This window comes from Hypanus sabinus, chromosome 28 (assembly GCF_030144855.1).
Source record: "Hypanus sabinus isolate sHypSab1 chromosome 28, sHypSab1.hap1, whole genome shotgun sequence".
NCBI classification, from domain to species: domain Eukaryota; kingdom Metazoa; phylum Chordata; class Chondrichthyes; order Myliobatiformes; family Dasyatidae; genus Hypanus; species Hypanus sabinus.
The window spans coordinates 12,642,753-12,659,402 of NC_082733.1; the positions used below are offsets into that span (position 1 = coordinate 12,642,753).

General features: G+C 43.7%; 2 protein-coding genes and 1 long non-coding RNA gene across 7 annotated transcripts in view; 2 read left to right on the plus strand and 1 right to left on the minus strand.

Annotated features, from left to right (window-relative positions):
• spg21 (SPG21 abhydrolase domain containing, maspardin) overlaps positions 1-9,713 on the minus strand; it is a 104,141-nt gene extending 94,428 nt beyond the window's left edge. Inside the window, exon 1 of the mRNA XM_059952634.1 lies at positions 9,622-9,713. The gene's annotated coding sequence lies outside the window, so the exon portion shown is untranslated. The remainder of the gene's footprint in view (positions 1-9,621) is intronic.
• LOC132382438 (uncharacterized) overlaps positions 1-16,650 on the plus strand; it is a 206,428-nt gene that overhangs the window by 37,619 nt on the left and 152,159 nt on the right. The window lies entirely within an intron of this gene.
• On the plus strand, positions 7,457-12,940 carry tlnrd1 (talin rod domain containing 1). Its single transcript, XM_059952630.1, has one exon. The coding sequence runs from the start codon at positions 8,750-8,752 to the stop codon at positions 9,797-9,799; it is 1,050 nt and encodes a 349-aa protein (XP_059808613.1). The 5' UTR covers positions 7,457-8,749; the 3' UTR covers positions 9,800-12,940.

Here is a 16,650-nt window from a genome sequence, read left to right on the forward strand (position 1 = left end):
TGGCCATTGTAGCCTGGCAACCACACTGGTGGTGACCCAAGTTGGAAATCAGGAACTCAGGCTTTGGGCGTGATGGAATTTAGGAGGGTACAAAGTGGGAGGGCGGAATGGTTTGAATAATTTAGATGTGCCAGTAGGAACTGGGGATTCATCAGGACATTAGCTGTGATGGAATGAAAATCAGGAACACTGGAAACTCTTGGTTACTTTTGAGCTAGAACATTAATGGTAGCTGAATGCACCCTTGCTCAAAAGGGGATCCTGGAACTCAGCCTCAGTGCACCATCATATAAGATGCTGTGATAATAAACTGTAAAATTAATTTCTGACAGCAAACAAAAAGGATGGAGTCATTGGCTTTTCAGTCTACCCAATATGTAATTAAAGAAAACTTCCCCTTATTTAAGATTGATGTTAAGGCAGCAATTGGAGGCACAGGAAGAGTTTAGAGGTTGGCGGAAAGTTGGAGTTTGTCTACATAGTTGAGATATAGAAAAGCTCTAAGGGTAAATGTTGGCTAATTCCTGTGGGACTCTACTGAATGGGAAAGGGAACCAAATGCAGGCGATCCTCTGGCTTTGTAGTGGGACCAGGTACGGACATCATCAATATAAACAAGTATCCTGAAAATACAATGCTATGTTCATCATGTCAAAGGCTGTAGCAAGGTCAAGGAAAATAATAGAAATTACTTTACTATGATAGCGATAAGCTAAAGCATAATTTGTGACCGTGCTAAGGTATGATTAGGGACTGAATCATGGGAGTAAACAGATTGAAGGTGTTCAAACAAGGAGTTTCACAAAAGAGAGACATGAACCAAACCAGAATTAGGTTTATTATCACTGATATATGTTGTGGAATTTGTTGTTCTCCTCCGCACTACAGGCAAGATGTAAGAATTACTATAACATAAAAAATAAATAATAAAACTATGCAAAAGAGGAATAGCGACGTTGTGTTTATGGAACATTCAGGAATCTGATGGCAGAGAGGAAGAAGTGGTCCCTAAAACATTGAGTTTGGGTGTTCCTGTACCTTCTCCCTAACGGCAGTAATGAGATGAGGGCAAATCTCAGATGGTGAGGTCCTTAATGATGGATGCTGCCAGCAATGGTCCTCAGTGGTGGGGAGTGTTGTGCCTGTGTTGGAGTTGGCTGAGATTACAACCCTCTGCAGCTTCTTTTGATCTGCAGATTGGAGCCTCCTTACCAGGCAATGATGCAACCAGTCAGAATGCTCTCCAGGTTACACGCATAGAAATTTGCTAGAGTCTTCGGTGACATAATAAATCTCCTCAAATTCCTAATGAAGTACAGCTGCTGCCTTCTTCATGATTACATAATTTGTGATAGATCTTCCAAGATGTTGACACTCAGCAACTTGTAACTGTTTACCCTTTCTACCTCTGAATGAGGATTGGTGTGCATTCTCCTAATTTCTCCTTCCTGAGGTTCACAATCAATTCTTTGGTCTTGCTAACACTGAATGCAAGTTTGTTGCTCTGACACCACTCAACCAGCTGATCTTACTCCTGTGCACCTCCTCATCACCAACAAGTGTTGTCATTGGCAAACTTATAGATGCCATTTAAGCTGTGCCTACCCACGTATCCATGAGTGTAGAGGAAGTAGAGAAGTGGGCTAAGTGCACATCTTTGACATGCACTAGTGCTGATTGTCTGCAAAGAGGAGATATTACGAAGTCAAGGGTACAGATGCAGAGGGAGGTACAGTGGACCAGGTTTTGAAGCTTGTTTTTCCGATCATTGAAATTGGAGGATGGGTTTGTAAATTGCAAGGGCAAAGATAGATTTTAAAGAAGTTAAATTTTGAAGACTGAGTTGATAGCTGAGGGTAAGGGAAATGTGGGGACAAGGTGGAATCCAGCAGCCATATCAACTTATACAAGGCCCTCAGGTGTTTGTTGAAGAAAACTGACCTACACAGAATTGTCTGTATGCTTAATGTTCTGTAATTGGACTTTTGTAATTGATGCCAATGATCCTGGAAAATTATTAATGTTATTGGCTCACTGGGAGACAGCAGATGGAGAAAGGGGTTGCATCTGCTCTCAGTACGTGAAGCTCAGCAGCACGAGTCTAATTTATAAATATATTTTATTAATTATTCAAGTGTTTAGATTATAAAAATAACAAAATAACAGGTTTATGGCTTTAATTCTTATTTATAAATCCCTTGAAATTTTCCAGAGTTTCTTTAGAACTGCATTAACCTATAAACCTATCTATTGAAAACATTATTTTTGCTCCTTTGATTTATTTTTCTATCTGCCACATAAAACTTGGTAATTGGACACCACCAGTTGTTAGCTGGAAGCTAGCATGGTCATTTTCATATTGCACATTATATTTTTAAAAAAATGTCCATTTCTCAGGAAGCAAATGCTGCGTTCAGTGGCACAAAACTACTGTGCAGCACCGATGGCTTTTGGGACCGCCTGGTAAAGGGAGACATTGAAATAAAACTAGAGGAAAAGAGTTTTAACAGTCTCACTCTAAGTATAACTGGGATTTGATTGTAAACATGGTGGGAGAGCAGAAACCTGATTGGATGAGGTCTAACCAATCAAGAGGAACGGTCTACGGGGGTATAAATACCACCAGACTAGACGTGCCTAGACATCATTCCTGATAAAGATGGTCGAGTTTGTCATTGAAACATCAGTTATCATCGATATCTGTACCTGGCTGAAAGCCCAAGAAGAGTTTATTTCATCATATACACTGGGAAAGTGCTAGATGCTTTTTTCCCCCTCTGGAAGTGTTCAAAAAATCCTTTAAAGGAATGACTGAACAGTTCCTTATTAAATCAATCTTAAAGTAGTATCCATATGCTTTACTTTCAGTGTTGCTTGGAAAACAGGGCAGCTTCAGAATTTTTGTGAGTGGGAAAGGATAAGCTCAACTGAACAGCGGTGCAATGTTTTAAAGAGTGACATGAAGTTACTGACTGGCTCTCCTCTTCCATTCAACACTGATAAGGTTTAAACATTGTATTTATTAAATTGCTAAAATTGATTGTCAAAAGTACATTTATTATCCAAGTATGCAGTATACAACCCTGAGATTTCTCTTTCCCTCAGACAGCCACGAAGCAAAGAAAAACCATGGAACCCATTCAAAAAAAATCACCATCCCCACCTTCAAAAATAACAAAATCAGGCAAACTGCAACAAAAAAAAGTGAAAAAATAGAATAGAAAACACAAAATCAAAAGCTCAGAGCTTGTCATCTGCAGGCTGCACTGATTCAAAAATCACCCAAAGCAGCAAAAAAAGGAGCAACCAAAACTAGAACATGTCATAAACGTGATTTGGAGTCCACAATCCATGTTGATTACACTTTCCTCCGGCATCATCCTCCAACAGCATCGAGGGAGAGAAAGATCACTCCGGCAGCAGTGAGCTAGAGGCTGGTAGATGGTACTGAAAACAGTGACCAGATCACCCGATCAGCCCAAAAACACACTGCCAGAATGTAGACAACAGATTGTCATGGGCACAAGTCTTGCACAGGTGCAATGAAAAACATCAGTTACATCAACAGTGTCACACAGCACACAACACCAGATACACGTCATTCACAAGTGAAACATCAATTGTCCACATTTTTTAAATGAGAGAGAACACAAAGAGATCAATAACTATAAAGTCGATTGTAGTGCAAAGTGGTTAGTATTAATATACAGTAGTGAGGTAGTGATTAGAGTTGTGCAGGTTGATTCAGACCTAAATGGTTGAAGGAAAGCAGCTGTTCTTGAAGGGGTGATTTGTGAATGTAAGGAGCTAGGCTCATTTACCAGAGTAAGTGGAAACACAATCATCAAAGACTTAGAATAGTACAGCACATTACAGGCCCTTCGGCCCACAATGTTGTGCCAACCCTCAAACCCTGCCTCCCATATAACACCCTACCTTAAATTCCTCCATATACCTGTCTAGTAGTTTCTTAAATTTCACTAGTGTATCTGCCTCCACCACTGACTCAGGCAGTGCATTCCACGAACCAACCACTCTCTGAGTGAAAAACCTTCCTCTAATATCCCCCTTGAACTTTCCTCCCCTTACCTTAAAGCCATGTCCTCTTGTATTGAGCAGTGGTGCCCTGGGGAAGAGGCGCTGGCTATCCACTCTGTCTATTCCTCTTTAATATCTTGTACACCTCTATCATGTCTCCTCTTCTCCTCTCATCCTCCTTCTCTCCAAAGTAAAGCCCGAGCTCCCTTAATCTCTGATCATAATCCATACTCTCTAAACCAGGCAGCATCTTGGTAAACACAAAATACACTGCAGATGCTGTGGTCAAATCAACACATACAAACAAGCTGGATGAACTCAGCAGGTCGGGCAGCATCCGTTGAAAGGAGAAGTCAACGTTTCGGACCGAGACCGCACCCCCCCCCCCCCCCCTTCAGTCCTGACGAAGGGTCTCGGCCCGAAACGTTGACTGCTCCTTTCAACGGATGCTGCCCGACCTGCTGAGTTCATCCAGCTTGTTTGTACGTATTGAGTATCCTGGTAAATCTCCTCTGTACCCTTTCCAATGCTTCCACATCCTTCCTATACTGAGGTGACCAGAACTGGACACAGTACTTCAAGTGTGGCCTAACTAGAATTTTATAGAGCTGCATCATTACATCACAACTCTTAAACTCTATCCCTCGACTTATGAAAGCTAACACCCCATAAGCTTTCTTAACTACCCTATCTACCTGTGAGGCAGCTTTCAGGGATCTGTGGACATGTATCCCCAGATCCCTCTGCTCCTCCACACTACCAAGTATCCTGCCATATTTTATGAACATAAAATTCAGCTTGCTGCACATTGCAACAATATAAGATACAGACTAAAAGCAGCTAGTATTAGGTTAATCTTTCACTAAATAGTCCAACTACGATATACAGAACTGCTGCAGAGTATAGATTATATAGTTTTTTATTTTGTATATATAATTTTTCAAGCTGGCATCAGGCTACAGTCTGCATTGAGATAGCTACTTTGTAGAAAGCATGTGAGGGCTTTGCAAAGAATGAAAAAGGGGTATTCTAGGACATTGCCTGAATTGGAGAAAATTAGCTATAAGGAGGGCTTTGACAATTTTGGCTTGTTTTCTCTGTAGCACTATATAATACTGAGAACCGCAGATTGGGCAGATACTTACCAGCATGGAAATGTCAAATACTAGAGGGCATAGTTTTAAAGTGAGAGGAGGAGAGTTTAAAGGAGATATACAAGTGAAGTTTTTTTTTGTGGTAGGTGCCTGGAATGTGTAACCTAGGGGATGTAGTAGATGCAGATATGATGATGCTTAAAACGTATAAGAGTGAGGTAATAGATGTGGACATTATACAGGCAGAAAGGATTAAATTAGATGACATTGGCATCATGGTCCCTGAAAACATACAGTCTGTTGCTGTATTGCTCTTTTCTACAGTCTATAGCCCCAGAGTGGATTGAAAATTCACAAAGGATAATGTTTGGCAGGTGTTTTTGTGATTGGAGGAGAATAGTTACTGAACATCTTACAGAGCCAACGTATAATCCTCCATAACTTCCGCTACCTCCTACGTGATCCCACCACCAACCACACCTTCCCCTCCCCCCCACTCTCGGCTTTCCGCAGGGATCGCTCCCTACGCGACTCCCCTGTCCATTCATTCCCCCCCATCCCTCCCCACGGACCTCCCTCCAGGCACTCATCCCTGCAAACGGAAGAAGTGCTACACCTGCCCCCACACTTCATCCCTCACCACCATCCCAGGCCCCCGACAGTCCTTTCAGGTGAGGCACCACTTCACCTGCGAGTCAACTGGGGTGATATACTGTATCCGGTGCTCCCGAAGTGGCCCTTTATACATTGGGGAGACCCGCCGCAGACTGGGAGACCGTTTTGCCGAACATCGGCGCTCAGTCCTCCAGCAGTGGCGGGATCTCCGTGGCCACACACTTCAATTCCACAGACCACCCGCACTCCAACATGTCTGTCCATGGCCTCCTCTACCGTCAAGATGAGGCCACACGCAGGTCAATGGAGCAATACCTTATCTCCTGCCTAGGTAACCTCCTTCCTGCCGGCATGAACATCCAATTCACTGACCTCCGTTGATACCCCTGCCCCCCCCACCCCATCCCTATCTATTATTTTAGTCTGGTTCTCTTTCTCTCTCTTCCCCCCCCCTCACTATAATCTCCCCCCAGCCCTACCTTTCTTTCTCTTTTATTTCCCATAATTCTCCACCTTCCCCCAGCCCATTTCCCTCCAGCCTATCACTTCCCAGCTCTCCACTTCATCCCTCCCCCCACTTCTTATTCCCCCTCGACCATCCCATGTTACTTCACTCCTGATGAAGGGTTTCGGCCCGAAACGTCGTCACTACCTCCTCCCATAGATGCTGTCTGGCCTGCTGAGTTCTGCCAGCATTTTGTGTTTTTAATTATTTTTTTTACAGAGCTTACTTATTTACAATTTTTCTGTGTAACACACTCTACATTGTTTTAATTCTAGATCTAACAGGCAATGAATTTGTAGTTACAGTTGGCCATGACAGTGAGGAGGAAAGTAGGGAGGGACAGATGGTCTGATCTGCTGAGCAAGAAAATGGTAAATGGAATATAACACAGGAAGAGTGAGATAAGGCATCTGGGGTGGTGCCATAATGGAATATTCTATAAATAGGCATATTTTGAGTGGCAAACCGACACTTGAATACGCTTCCAGGTTCTTAAAGGCAGTAGAACAAGTCAAGAGTGGTAAAGAAGGCATTTAGGATGCTTTCCTAAGAGAGTAGAGGGAGGAATACAAGAGAAAGAGAGCCTCTCAATTCTGTTTTCCATAATTTTTCAGTCTTTTTCATAACATAAAAAAACTACCCGTTTATGGCCGTTCCCCACCCCTGCAAGTTTTGAAGCCTGTTTTAAACCGTTTTACTGTTAATATTTTGCGCTAGATTCTGTTTTCATCATTGTTTGGGGGAGGAGGGTGAAAATTGTCACATGACCAATGACACATTGCAATCTGTTCACCAATCGTTTAACTACACACACGGATTTAAAAATAACTGCAAATGGTGAAACCGAAAACAACAGAAAATGCTTAGTGTCAGCCTGTAGCTTCTTTGAAGTCACCATTTACTTTCGAACTTCGCTGGCTTCTAATTGTTAACCAGGAAGAAAAAAGCAGATTTTATTACAATTTTGCGCGAACCGGCATTGAGATACGCCTTTAAATTTGGGTTACAAAGAAAACCAGCTTTGTAACTCGAACGAATTAATGCAAAACCTCAGTATAATAGATTTCCTGGAACTTCACGCTTTCTCTATCTGCCTTTCCGATCTCCTTTGCCCGAACTGCTTCCACCTTATTGCCCCCACGATATAAAAACCATAGCCCGCCGTTTCAGCGACAGCAATGAATGAACTGCTCCAGCGTCCCACCCACACGCCCCCCCAGCCCAATATAACTTTTTAACGGAAATACCGCCCCTGTGCTCGTCTCCGATTGGCCGCGCAGTCGAGTATCGACATTCCATTTGGAAAGTCTTCGGCGACTGTCTCTCCTCTGATTGGTCCGGCGTGGCGTCACAGTGTTGCTTATGCCATTTCTGTAATTGACGTTTTATTTCATGAAGGACTTCGGGGGAAGTCCGTGCAGCGAGAGATCGGGGCAACTTCCATCCTTTTATTCATAGCGGGAAACTCGCAGCAACCAAACTTTGAGCTGGAGGATGGTTCCGAATGGATTATCATGAGCCGATGGTGGCAGCGGTTTAATTTCATCCCTGGACCGACAGCTGAGAGCGCCCACGTTGGGGCCTCAGGAAGGATTGATAGATTCGCAGATCAAGGCGCGTTAATGCCGAATTCTCACTAGGGAAAGCGAGGCATTTTTTTTTCCTCCGCTGGTGGGGAGAAGGTACCAGATTCTTCTGATGGGCGCGTCCTGCCTGTTCGCAGTGGTTTAATTGTGACTCTGGAATTGTAAACTTGTCCCTCAAACTACCGTTGGCTCTTTCGGTGTTTAACAAGCGGCCAGTCCGAGTGCAGCCACACCCTCCCTGTGCTTCCTGATAGGAGATGCAGACTCCTGGGTAACTTTGTCATTCCAACACAACAGGACCCACTGGAATTACAGCGCTGGTGCTTGAATTTTATTTTTACAACTGACAGTAACTTCTGGGTTATTTTTTAAACAATCCTTTCCCCACTAAACGCTGAATGATCGGAAGAGGAAAGCTCGAGATAAAAAGGAACAGGTTTTGTGTTGCGGGAGTTTAATTCTCCTAGCAGTGTGGATCCAGTAGCGGGTAAGCCCAGGAAGAAGTGAAAAGTGAAGCGATGTACTGTGTGAAAGGTTACTTTTAACCCCTTCCGTTTCGATCTATACAATTAAAGACAGTGAAGAGGATTCGCGACGTGAGATAAAGTATCCAACAGCAAAGGGTCATCATGTACAGAGCCGGGAGATTGTGGGCTCTCGGACGGAGAACATGCGCTTCTAGCTGTGTGGACGAAAGGAATTGAAAGGTCCGTCCAGTACTTGTTTACAAAGCATCCCGGTTTCTCCTCAGCTCCTGGAGGGAGGAAAAAAAGGCTTCTGGTGTACTTCTGTTGTTATTTTCCCCCCTTTCTGCTCCATTGATGGAACGATGATGCGGGCAGAGAGGGATACTGGGCTGAATCGGAACTGCGCTGGTCATACAAGCGGCATGCAAGGGGCCGCTCGGCACCATGGCTAACAGCGGCTCGGCCAAGTCGACGAGCAGCAGCGGCATCAGCTCCCAGCAGAGGAGGAGACTCGTCTTTATATGCGACATGTGCAAGAGCAAGATGCAACTGGTGGCCGACCTGCTCCTGCTGTCCAGCGACAACCGGCCGGTCAACACGGACAGCCTTTCTCCGGCCTCGGTGGAGTCCTTCGACAAGAGCCGGGACGCCGTCATCGCCCGCACCAAGGGTCTCTCCATCCTCACCCACGACGTGCAGAGCCAGCTCAACATGGGCAAGTACGCCGAGGTGGGCGACAGCCTGGCCGAGATGTGCGAGTTGGTGGTGGCGCTGGTCGAGTCGTCGGCCCACGCCGCCTACCTGGCGGCGGCCGAGGCGCCCGGCTCGCAGGCGGCCGTCGCCGGCCTGGTGGATCGCTACCGGATGAGCCGGGCCCGCCACGAAGTGGAGCACAGCTGCAGCCTGCTGCGCACGGCGCCCGTCTCCGAGCTGAGCCCGCAGCTGCTGCTCGAGCTCTCCCGCAACATCTCCCGAGGCCTCAAGAGCCTGACGGACGCCTGCGTGCTGGCCTCGGAGAGCAGCCGCGACCGCTTCGCCAAGGAGCAGTTCAAGCTCAGCGTCAAGTGCATGAGCTCCAGCGCCACGGCGCTGCTGGCCTGCGTGCGGGAGCTCAAGTCGCGGCCGTGCGAGGCCACCCGCGCCCGCTGCGTGCTCTTCGGCGGGCCGCTGGTGCAGTCCGTCCACGCCCTGGTGGGCTTCGCCACCGAGCCGCAGTTCCTGGGCAAGGCGGCCTCCGTCAGCCCCGAGGGCCGCGCCGTCCAGACGGCCGTGCTGGGCGGCGCCATGAGCGTGGTGTCGGCCTGCGTGCTGCTCACCCAGTGCCTCCGCGACATCGCGCTCCATTCGGACAGCAGCAAGGCGCCCGACTACCGGCAGCGCCTCCAGAACTCCGCCCTGGCCGTGTCGGACGGCTGCAACTTGCTGTCGCAGGCGCTGCGGGACAGGACCTCGCCCAGGACTTTACCGTCACTCAATTGCCATTCTGTGAATTAACCTCCCTCCTCCCCGTCCTTATTAACACAAGAGACGTTGTTCCCTCCTAATACCAAAGAATCCTCGGGCACTGGTGTGTTGTGTGTGTGTCTGAGGGGCGGAGGTGGTGGTGGGGATTGCAAAACCCCCCTCCCCTCCCCTCCAGTTCACAGAGACTGATGCAGAGCGAGAGCGGCCACTCAGCCCATTGTGCCTGTGACAGCTCTTTGAAAGAGCTCTCCAGTTCATCCCACTCCCCTCGCGGACAGACAAGTGTTCTAAATTTAGAAGTTTTAAGTAATTAGGACAGACAAAACAAAGAATTACAAAAGGCTTAATCGTGCTGGGTGCGGTTCAAAGTCAGTGTCTTCCGGTTATCCCACCATCATTATAAGACTCAATGATAAATCATATCAACTCAATGGCCATTATGGTTTAGAAGGGTTTTTACCTCAATTTACAATAAATACATACACACACACACACACACACACACACACACACACACACACACACATTGACAGCGGGATGGAATGTAGCTCCTTTGGGTATGTGTGTTCTGTGGAATCAAGTGGTAAGAGAGAAGTGAATCTGGTGTTAGTGAAAGGGAGTGTGCATTTGTGATCGTGATCTTTTCACGTCTCGATTCTAAAAGTTGGGATAAAGCTGCTGTGAGTGTTTGTTTTTTTTTCAGTTTTACACTATTTGCCAGACGTGGAAGTCTGTCAAGTTTTCTTGCATGTACTGGAGTATTTATTTCAACATTAAAATTGTTATGTTTCTCATGAGCCTTTTTTTTGTTAAAAGAGCTTAGTGAGAGTTTTGTGTTCTATTGTGTAAGTTCCATTATATTTTGGGGAAAATATTGTGAAGTAAATATCAGCAGGTGCAAAGAACTCATGAATGGATGCTGTTGTTGTGGGTGCCTAACTTGAGTCTATAAGAGCATGTTGTATTCCAGATATGTACAAATATTATCTATGACATCCTTTGATCGTAATTGACAAGGTGGAGGGCGTGTTTCTTAATACTGTGCTGTATTTAACAATTTAATCAGTGTTTGCAAACAGCCACAACAAAAGCTAAAGGACTGGAGTGTTTATATAAACAATATTCTTTAACTTTCTTTTGCTGTAATGTCACTGGTTTTGTGGAAGTCATCATAGTGAAGTTTAGTCTACCTCACCATAAGTGTAGGTCAAAGCACAGTTCTCTATGATGTCTCCCACATGCAGTTTAAATCACCTGATTCACTGAGAGAGTTAACTCATTAATATCCCTTTATTCTAACATGAGGTGTAAGTGTCACTGTTGAGGCTGGCAGTTATGGTCCACTCCTAATTTCCTAGGGTCGAGCTTCCTTTCTGTTTGTAGTGCAGTGAAAGGTTTGCTGGGCTAATTCAGGAGAGCAGTTAGTAATCGTGGATGTGAGGCTGAGATGTATAAAGACTGGGTAATAACCTGTCTTTTAGGGAAGGGCAACACATAGATAATGCCACAATCACCTAATTAAGGTTCGGTTTTTATTTTCAGAATTTGGAAAAACTGAGTTGAAATCTGACATTACCGAGTGAGTGTGGAATGCACACCCAAGCTCAGCCACTTCTGCTGAATTGTACACCGTTCCCACTGCTGGACTTCACTCTCCAAAGGCCCCCTTTCCCTCTGTAAAACTCTCCTATCCGCATTCTGACCTGTACCATGCCCATTTGCCTTTTTCCCCTGTGCTTACCGAGCTGCATTCTATTCTGATTCTTTTCAAAGCTCTCCTTTTCCCCACTCTCTGAACCTTCCCATTCTGGTTCTGTGAAAATCCTAGAATTTAACCTGACTTTTAGAATTTTCTTTCCTAAACCTCTGAGCTACTCAATGTCCATTCCTGGGGGGGGGGAGATCTGTCCCTGATCGATCTGTGGTTTCTGTGGGTGTGAAATCATGCTCTTCAACCCATTATTTGTGTTACCAATTATTCATCCATACTGATCCTACACCAATCTTAATTTCCTTCTTACATTTTTGTCAGATTTTCAGTCTTCAGCTTTCCAGGTGAAATTTAATTGTATCCAATATGCTGTGACTTTTAATACAAATAACATGTTATGCCATGGTCAGGAATTGGCTGCCATTCCAATGATAAGTGGGTTATGTAATAAAGCCTTACAATTCTGTCCCTTCAAATTAAGAGGCATAATGAAGAAATTTTGAAGCTTAGCTATAGGTGGGGCTTTACACAATAATTTTCTTCTCAATAATGGCTTTAAAGATTAGCCTTCAGCACAGTACTGTATTTGTCAACGTGGACTGGAGAACAAGTCTAAATCCGGTGGGAGCAAAGGATCTTGAGAATGGTGAGGGTAGAGCCATGTGGGACAGGAGGCAGGGAGGAATGCCAGGGGTGCAGACACACCCAGCCCCAAGACACCAGGCAAGGTCACTGGATTTCCAAACAAGTGGTCAGTTGATCGTGGCAGAATGTCTCTCTGGTGCTTCCTGCTCCCTTCCCCTTTCCCCAAACATGATTCCCTTCCCACTTTCAGCCCACAATAGAGCCCCACATCAGAATTGGGTTTATCATCACTCACACATGTCATGAGTTCTGTGCTTTTTGTTCTGTTTGCAGCTGCACCACAGTGCAGTATGTGAAAATTTACTAGAGTATAGTACAAAAAAGTTTTAGGCACCCTAGCTCTATATATAGTGACTAAAATTCTTGCACAGTACTGTATTTGTGGCTTGTACATTAAAATGTACAGAGAGATGCATCATTTCACCTATCCATAGATGCTTGATACAACAGCTTATTATTGAGAAGCAACTTAAATTTCTGACAGAAGTGTATTTGTCTCCAGCTTAATGGGATTGCAAAGTACAATAGTTATGCATTTCCCGAACCTCTTCCACCCAAAGTTGTCCTAATGGTTTTGGGTTCTCAAAGCATTTCACTCATAAATAGCACTGAAGTCATCATAATAATTGTTAATCACGAACTTGTACTTTGGACATTCAGTTTAATATTTGAATTTTCCGGTGGGGTTCCCAATAGGATGAGGTGGACACCTGTTATAGTCCAATTTGTTCTGTATGTCTGACTTGAAAAGGATAAAAAGCCACTGTTGCAATTAATTCTCTTGTTTTCCAATAAAGTGTAGTTAGGTTAAAATAGTTCTCGTTTCTTTTTGCCCTTCACTAATTATCCTTAAAGAGGTAGACTGCATCTTTTCAACGACTATATAAGTTGGCGTTTGCCAGGATTTGGACTCTGGCTTTGATTGGTCAAGCAGGAAAGCCACTCGATTACTAGCGCATAGTTAGCTGGGCAGCTAGCGTTTTCCTCCGACCCACTAGCTGGAGCAAGTGTGAATGCTGATATCTGTGTCACAGGTCATTGGAGACACTTGCCAAATTGACAGTAGTAGTGTCATACTGTGCCTGTGGGGGTTTCGATGGGGAAAGTGTTGATTACCCTGGTTCACTACAGCTCCATTGCTGTAATTTAAACCTGTTATTTAATGGCGTGTTCTGGAGGGCCATGCTCTTAATTTACAGTGGGTCATTCAGATCTAAAATTGTCAAAGGCATTGTGTTTATCACTGACATATTTACTACGTTAATCTGCTGTGAAAATGGAAGTTGTTAGTGTTACAGAGCTGAGTTTATTTAATAACATTCTAGGAAAGGATTTAATTTTTTAAAATGACATTGTTTATATACAAGAGACAGTAATGAACTAGCTTTAAGGATTCTGTTTGAGAAAATATAAAAGGTCTTAAAGTTAGACTTACTAGAATTGTTTTGTATATTATATTAGGTGTGATTATTCTACCATTTTCCAACTTGAACTCTTGTAAAACATGACAGCTTGTTGCCTAATCTTCAATCTGTTCACCCATCAACCCTGTATTCAGTGTGCTATATGGATTTCCTGTTCCATAGTACATTGCCTCAATAAATGCTAATCTTACTAGTGACACAGACATCTCAAAACCCTGCCTCAACCTCTCCTTGCCCCTGGCCTCTAACTCCCATCTTCAAAATCGTACCAGCGGAAATGCTCAATTGTAATTGCTCCCCTGTTGCTGGCTGTGCGGTCACGTACCTAGTCCTGAGCTCTGCAATTTCCCCTCTGACCCTTGCCAGTTCACCTTCTATAAGATATTCCTCTTTTTCTTAAAAGAAACTTTGACTAGGCTTTGATCACTTGCCTTAAAATTTCATGTTAACTTTGTCAAATTGTGCTTGATGACGCCCCTCTAATGCCTTAAAGGTTCATCATAAATGCAAGTACAATTCCAAGCAAAAAGATAAACCAGTGATGGATCTTATAGTCTTGTATGATCATTAATCGCATCAGTATTTGTATTTATACTGGTGCATTCTGCAATGAACAGTCGCAGGTCATGTCCAAAGGCATTCTCTCTCAAGTATTTGCTCAATCAGCAGCTCGCAAGCCTAAACCTAGTGGGGGAGATGATCAGGGATTGTGATTGGGCTCTCTTGGCCTTCATGTTATGTATTGTCTCTTTTAAAAAGAGAGCAGACTTGCCCTGATAAAGTATTGTTCCATGAGATCTCACAGTTCCTTTCAGAACCTCCTGTTGATCACTGTTGTAATGTTAGGAACATGGTGCTTAATGTGATGCAATCTGCAACAGAAAAAATGACTGGATAAGTTAGTTGAGGATTGTTGACTTTAGCCCACCTGATGGGGGACACCTTGTTTAATGTCTGAAAGAGGGCACTGCTGTCACTTCCCCTCTGTAGTACTAATGAGAGGTCTTGGCTGAATTTAGTGTTTGATCCTACCCTGAATTCTGTTCTGTTGTGGTTGCTTGAGATCCATCAAATTTTGATCTGGAAGCCTTGTACGTAACTTGTTTTCTGATACCGTGTAAACTTATTGTGCCCCAGGGATCTTCAACTCTAATACCTCTTACTTTTGAATAAAATTGTTGGGAGATCTAGGCTGCTTCTCTTTTGCTGTGTTCTTCATTAATTTTCGAGCTGTTTGAATTGCTGATAAGATTAACATTTATCTGTAGTGATCCTGCTGAATGCAATTATAGTGTTTATTGCCAATCATAGTTGTGTAGGTTGTTGGTATTAGAAATTTAAATCAGTTGCAGTGGACACACAAAGAACGGTTACCATACATTTGATTATTTAGCTTATTTTTTTAATGATTATTGTAGGAAGAGGAGTTTATCTTGCAAACTTAAGAATGCTGCAAACTCAGCATTTGTGAAAATCTGAGTCTTGGGTTGGTCAGAGCTGGGAAAGTGAGAAAAGTTAAATTTCAATGGATGAGAAGGTGGCCGGGTGATGAGTGGAACAACAGCAAGATCTCTTAGAGGGCCCATTACAGTGGGAGTAAGTAGAGGTTGTTTGGTCAACGACAGGATAAATAGCTATGATATAATATTTTCCAGATTTTTTTTATCAGTTTGATTTTATTGATGATGTAATTGCAACTTGTGTATTTAGTATCTGGGTGGCTCTTTGTGTCAGTGATGGACAAGAGTGGAAAGGCCTATTGTAGTAGTTTCCACATACAAGTGTAAGTGACTGACCCTTGAACCTGGAGGGACAGGCGCGCAGTCAAAAGGTTGTCCATGGGTATCTATTGTGGCTCAGCCGATGCAGTGTCCCACTCTGGAGATCTGCAGTACAGAGGGAGTGCCACATTATTGGAGGTGATATTTGAAACCACTACTCTGCCTGTATTTAAGGGTTGATATATTTGAGCTCACTGAATTGAGTTCTTGATATCTTGAATAACATTCCTCTATCAACATCCTCTTAAAGAATATCCTTTTGCTCTGTAAAACTAAAAGCCGACAGAAAACGTTAGAGGTATGCAGCAGATCGGGCTGCATCTGGGGGAATTAAAGCAGAGTCAGCGTTTTAAGTCACAGACCTATTGAAAAGCAGCATTTTCTGTTTTTGCTTCAGATTTCCAGCATCAGCATTATTCAAATTTTTAGTTTGCTCTATACTAATTGGCTGTTACATTTTATGTTAATACAAGACTGTAAAACTATTAGCCAGAATGTGACTTGAAATGTCCTGAAGTTATATTTTGTCTGCATAACTGATAAAAGTTTACGTATTAGACTACTTTTCAATCATCTGTATGTATGATAGGAAGAGATTTGTCATAAAAATCATTACTGAAAAATTACCATATGGAGAAGGCCATTTGGTCCACAGTGCTCATTGAGAGGTAGGACTTTCTAACCTAATCCCAGCTTCCAGTACAGGGCTTTGTAACCCTGCAGGTCAAGGTTCTTCAATTACCCAACCAAGTGCTATTTAAATACGCTGAGTATTTCTGCTCTCTCTATGATCCCAGTCAGTGAATTGCAAATCCCAACCACCCTCGGCGTGAAAACTTCTCAAGGATTAAGTTTATTCACCATAAACTTGCTGTAGTGTGTGGATATAACATGCAACAAAAACAACATTCAATAATCATAAAGAATTTTACAAAATAACATTACTGTAATAGTATGGATATGGGTATAACTATATAAATTCCCGCATACATTTACAACGGAAGCAGCATAATAAAAATCGGCTAAAATGTTTACAGTGCATTACAGTGACGAGAGTAATGGAGGTGGGAAGTAACTAGAATGACTTTTGAGATTGGCTGCCTGGGAGAAGAAACTTTTAATATGGCATGATTTTTTTTGTTTTAATAGCCCTGTGGGAGCCTTTGGAGAAGGCAGTTTTCGGGGGGAGAGCATCCGCGATGATTTTTGCTGCCCGCTTCATTGTCCTGCACACATACAAGCTGCACGGTGACGATAGACTGCGACCAGTGAAGTTTTCTGCTCACTAGTTTTCATATATTGTGAGAGGGTGCTGCTTCA

Excerpts from the sequence above, each read along its gene's own strand:
- tlnrd1 (XM_059952630.1), top strand. The coding sequence starts at position 8,750 with ATGGCTAACAGCGGCTCGGCCAAGTCGACGAGCAGCAGCGGCATCAGC.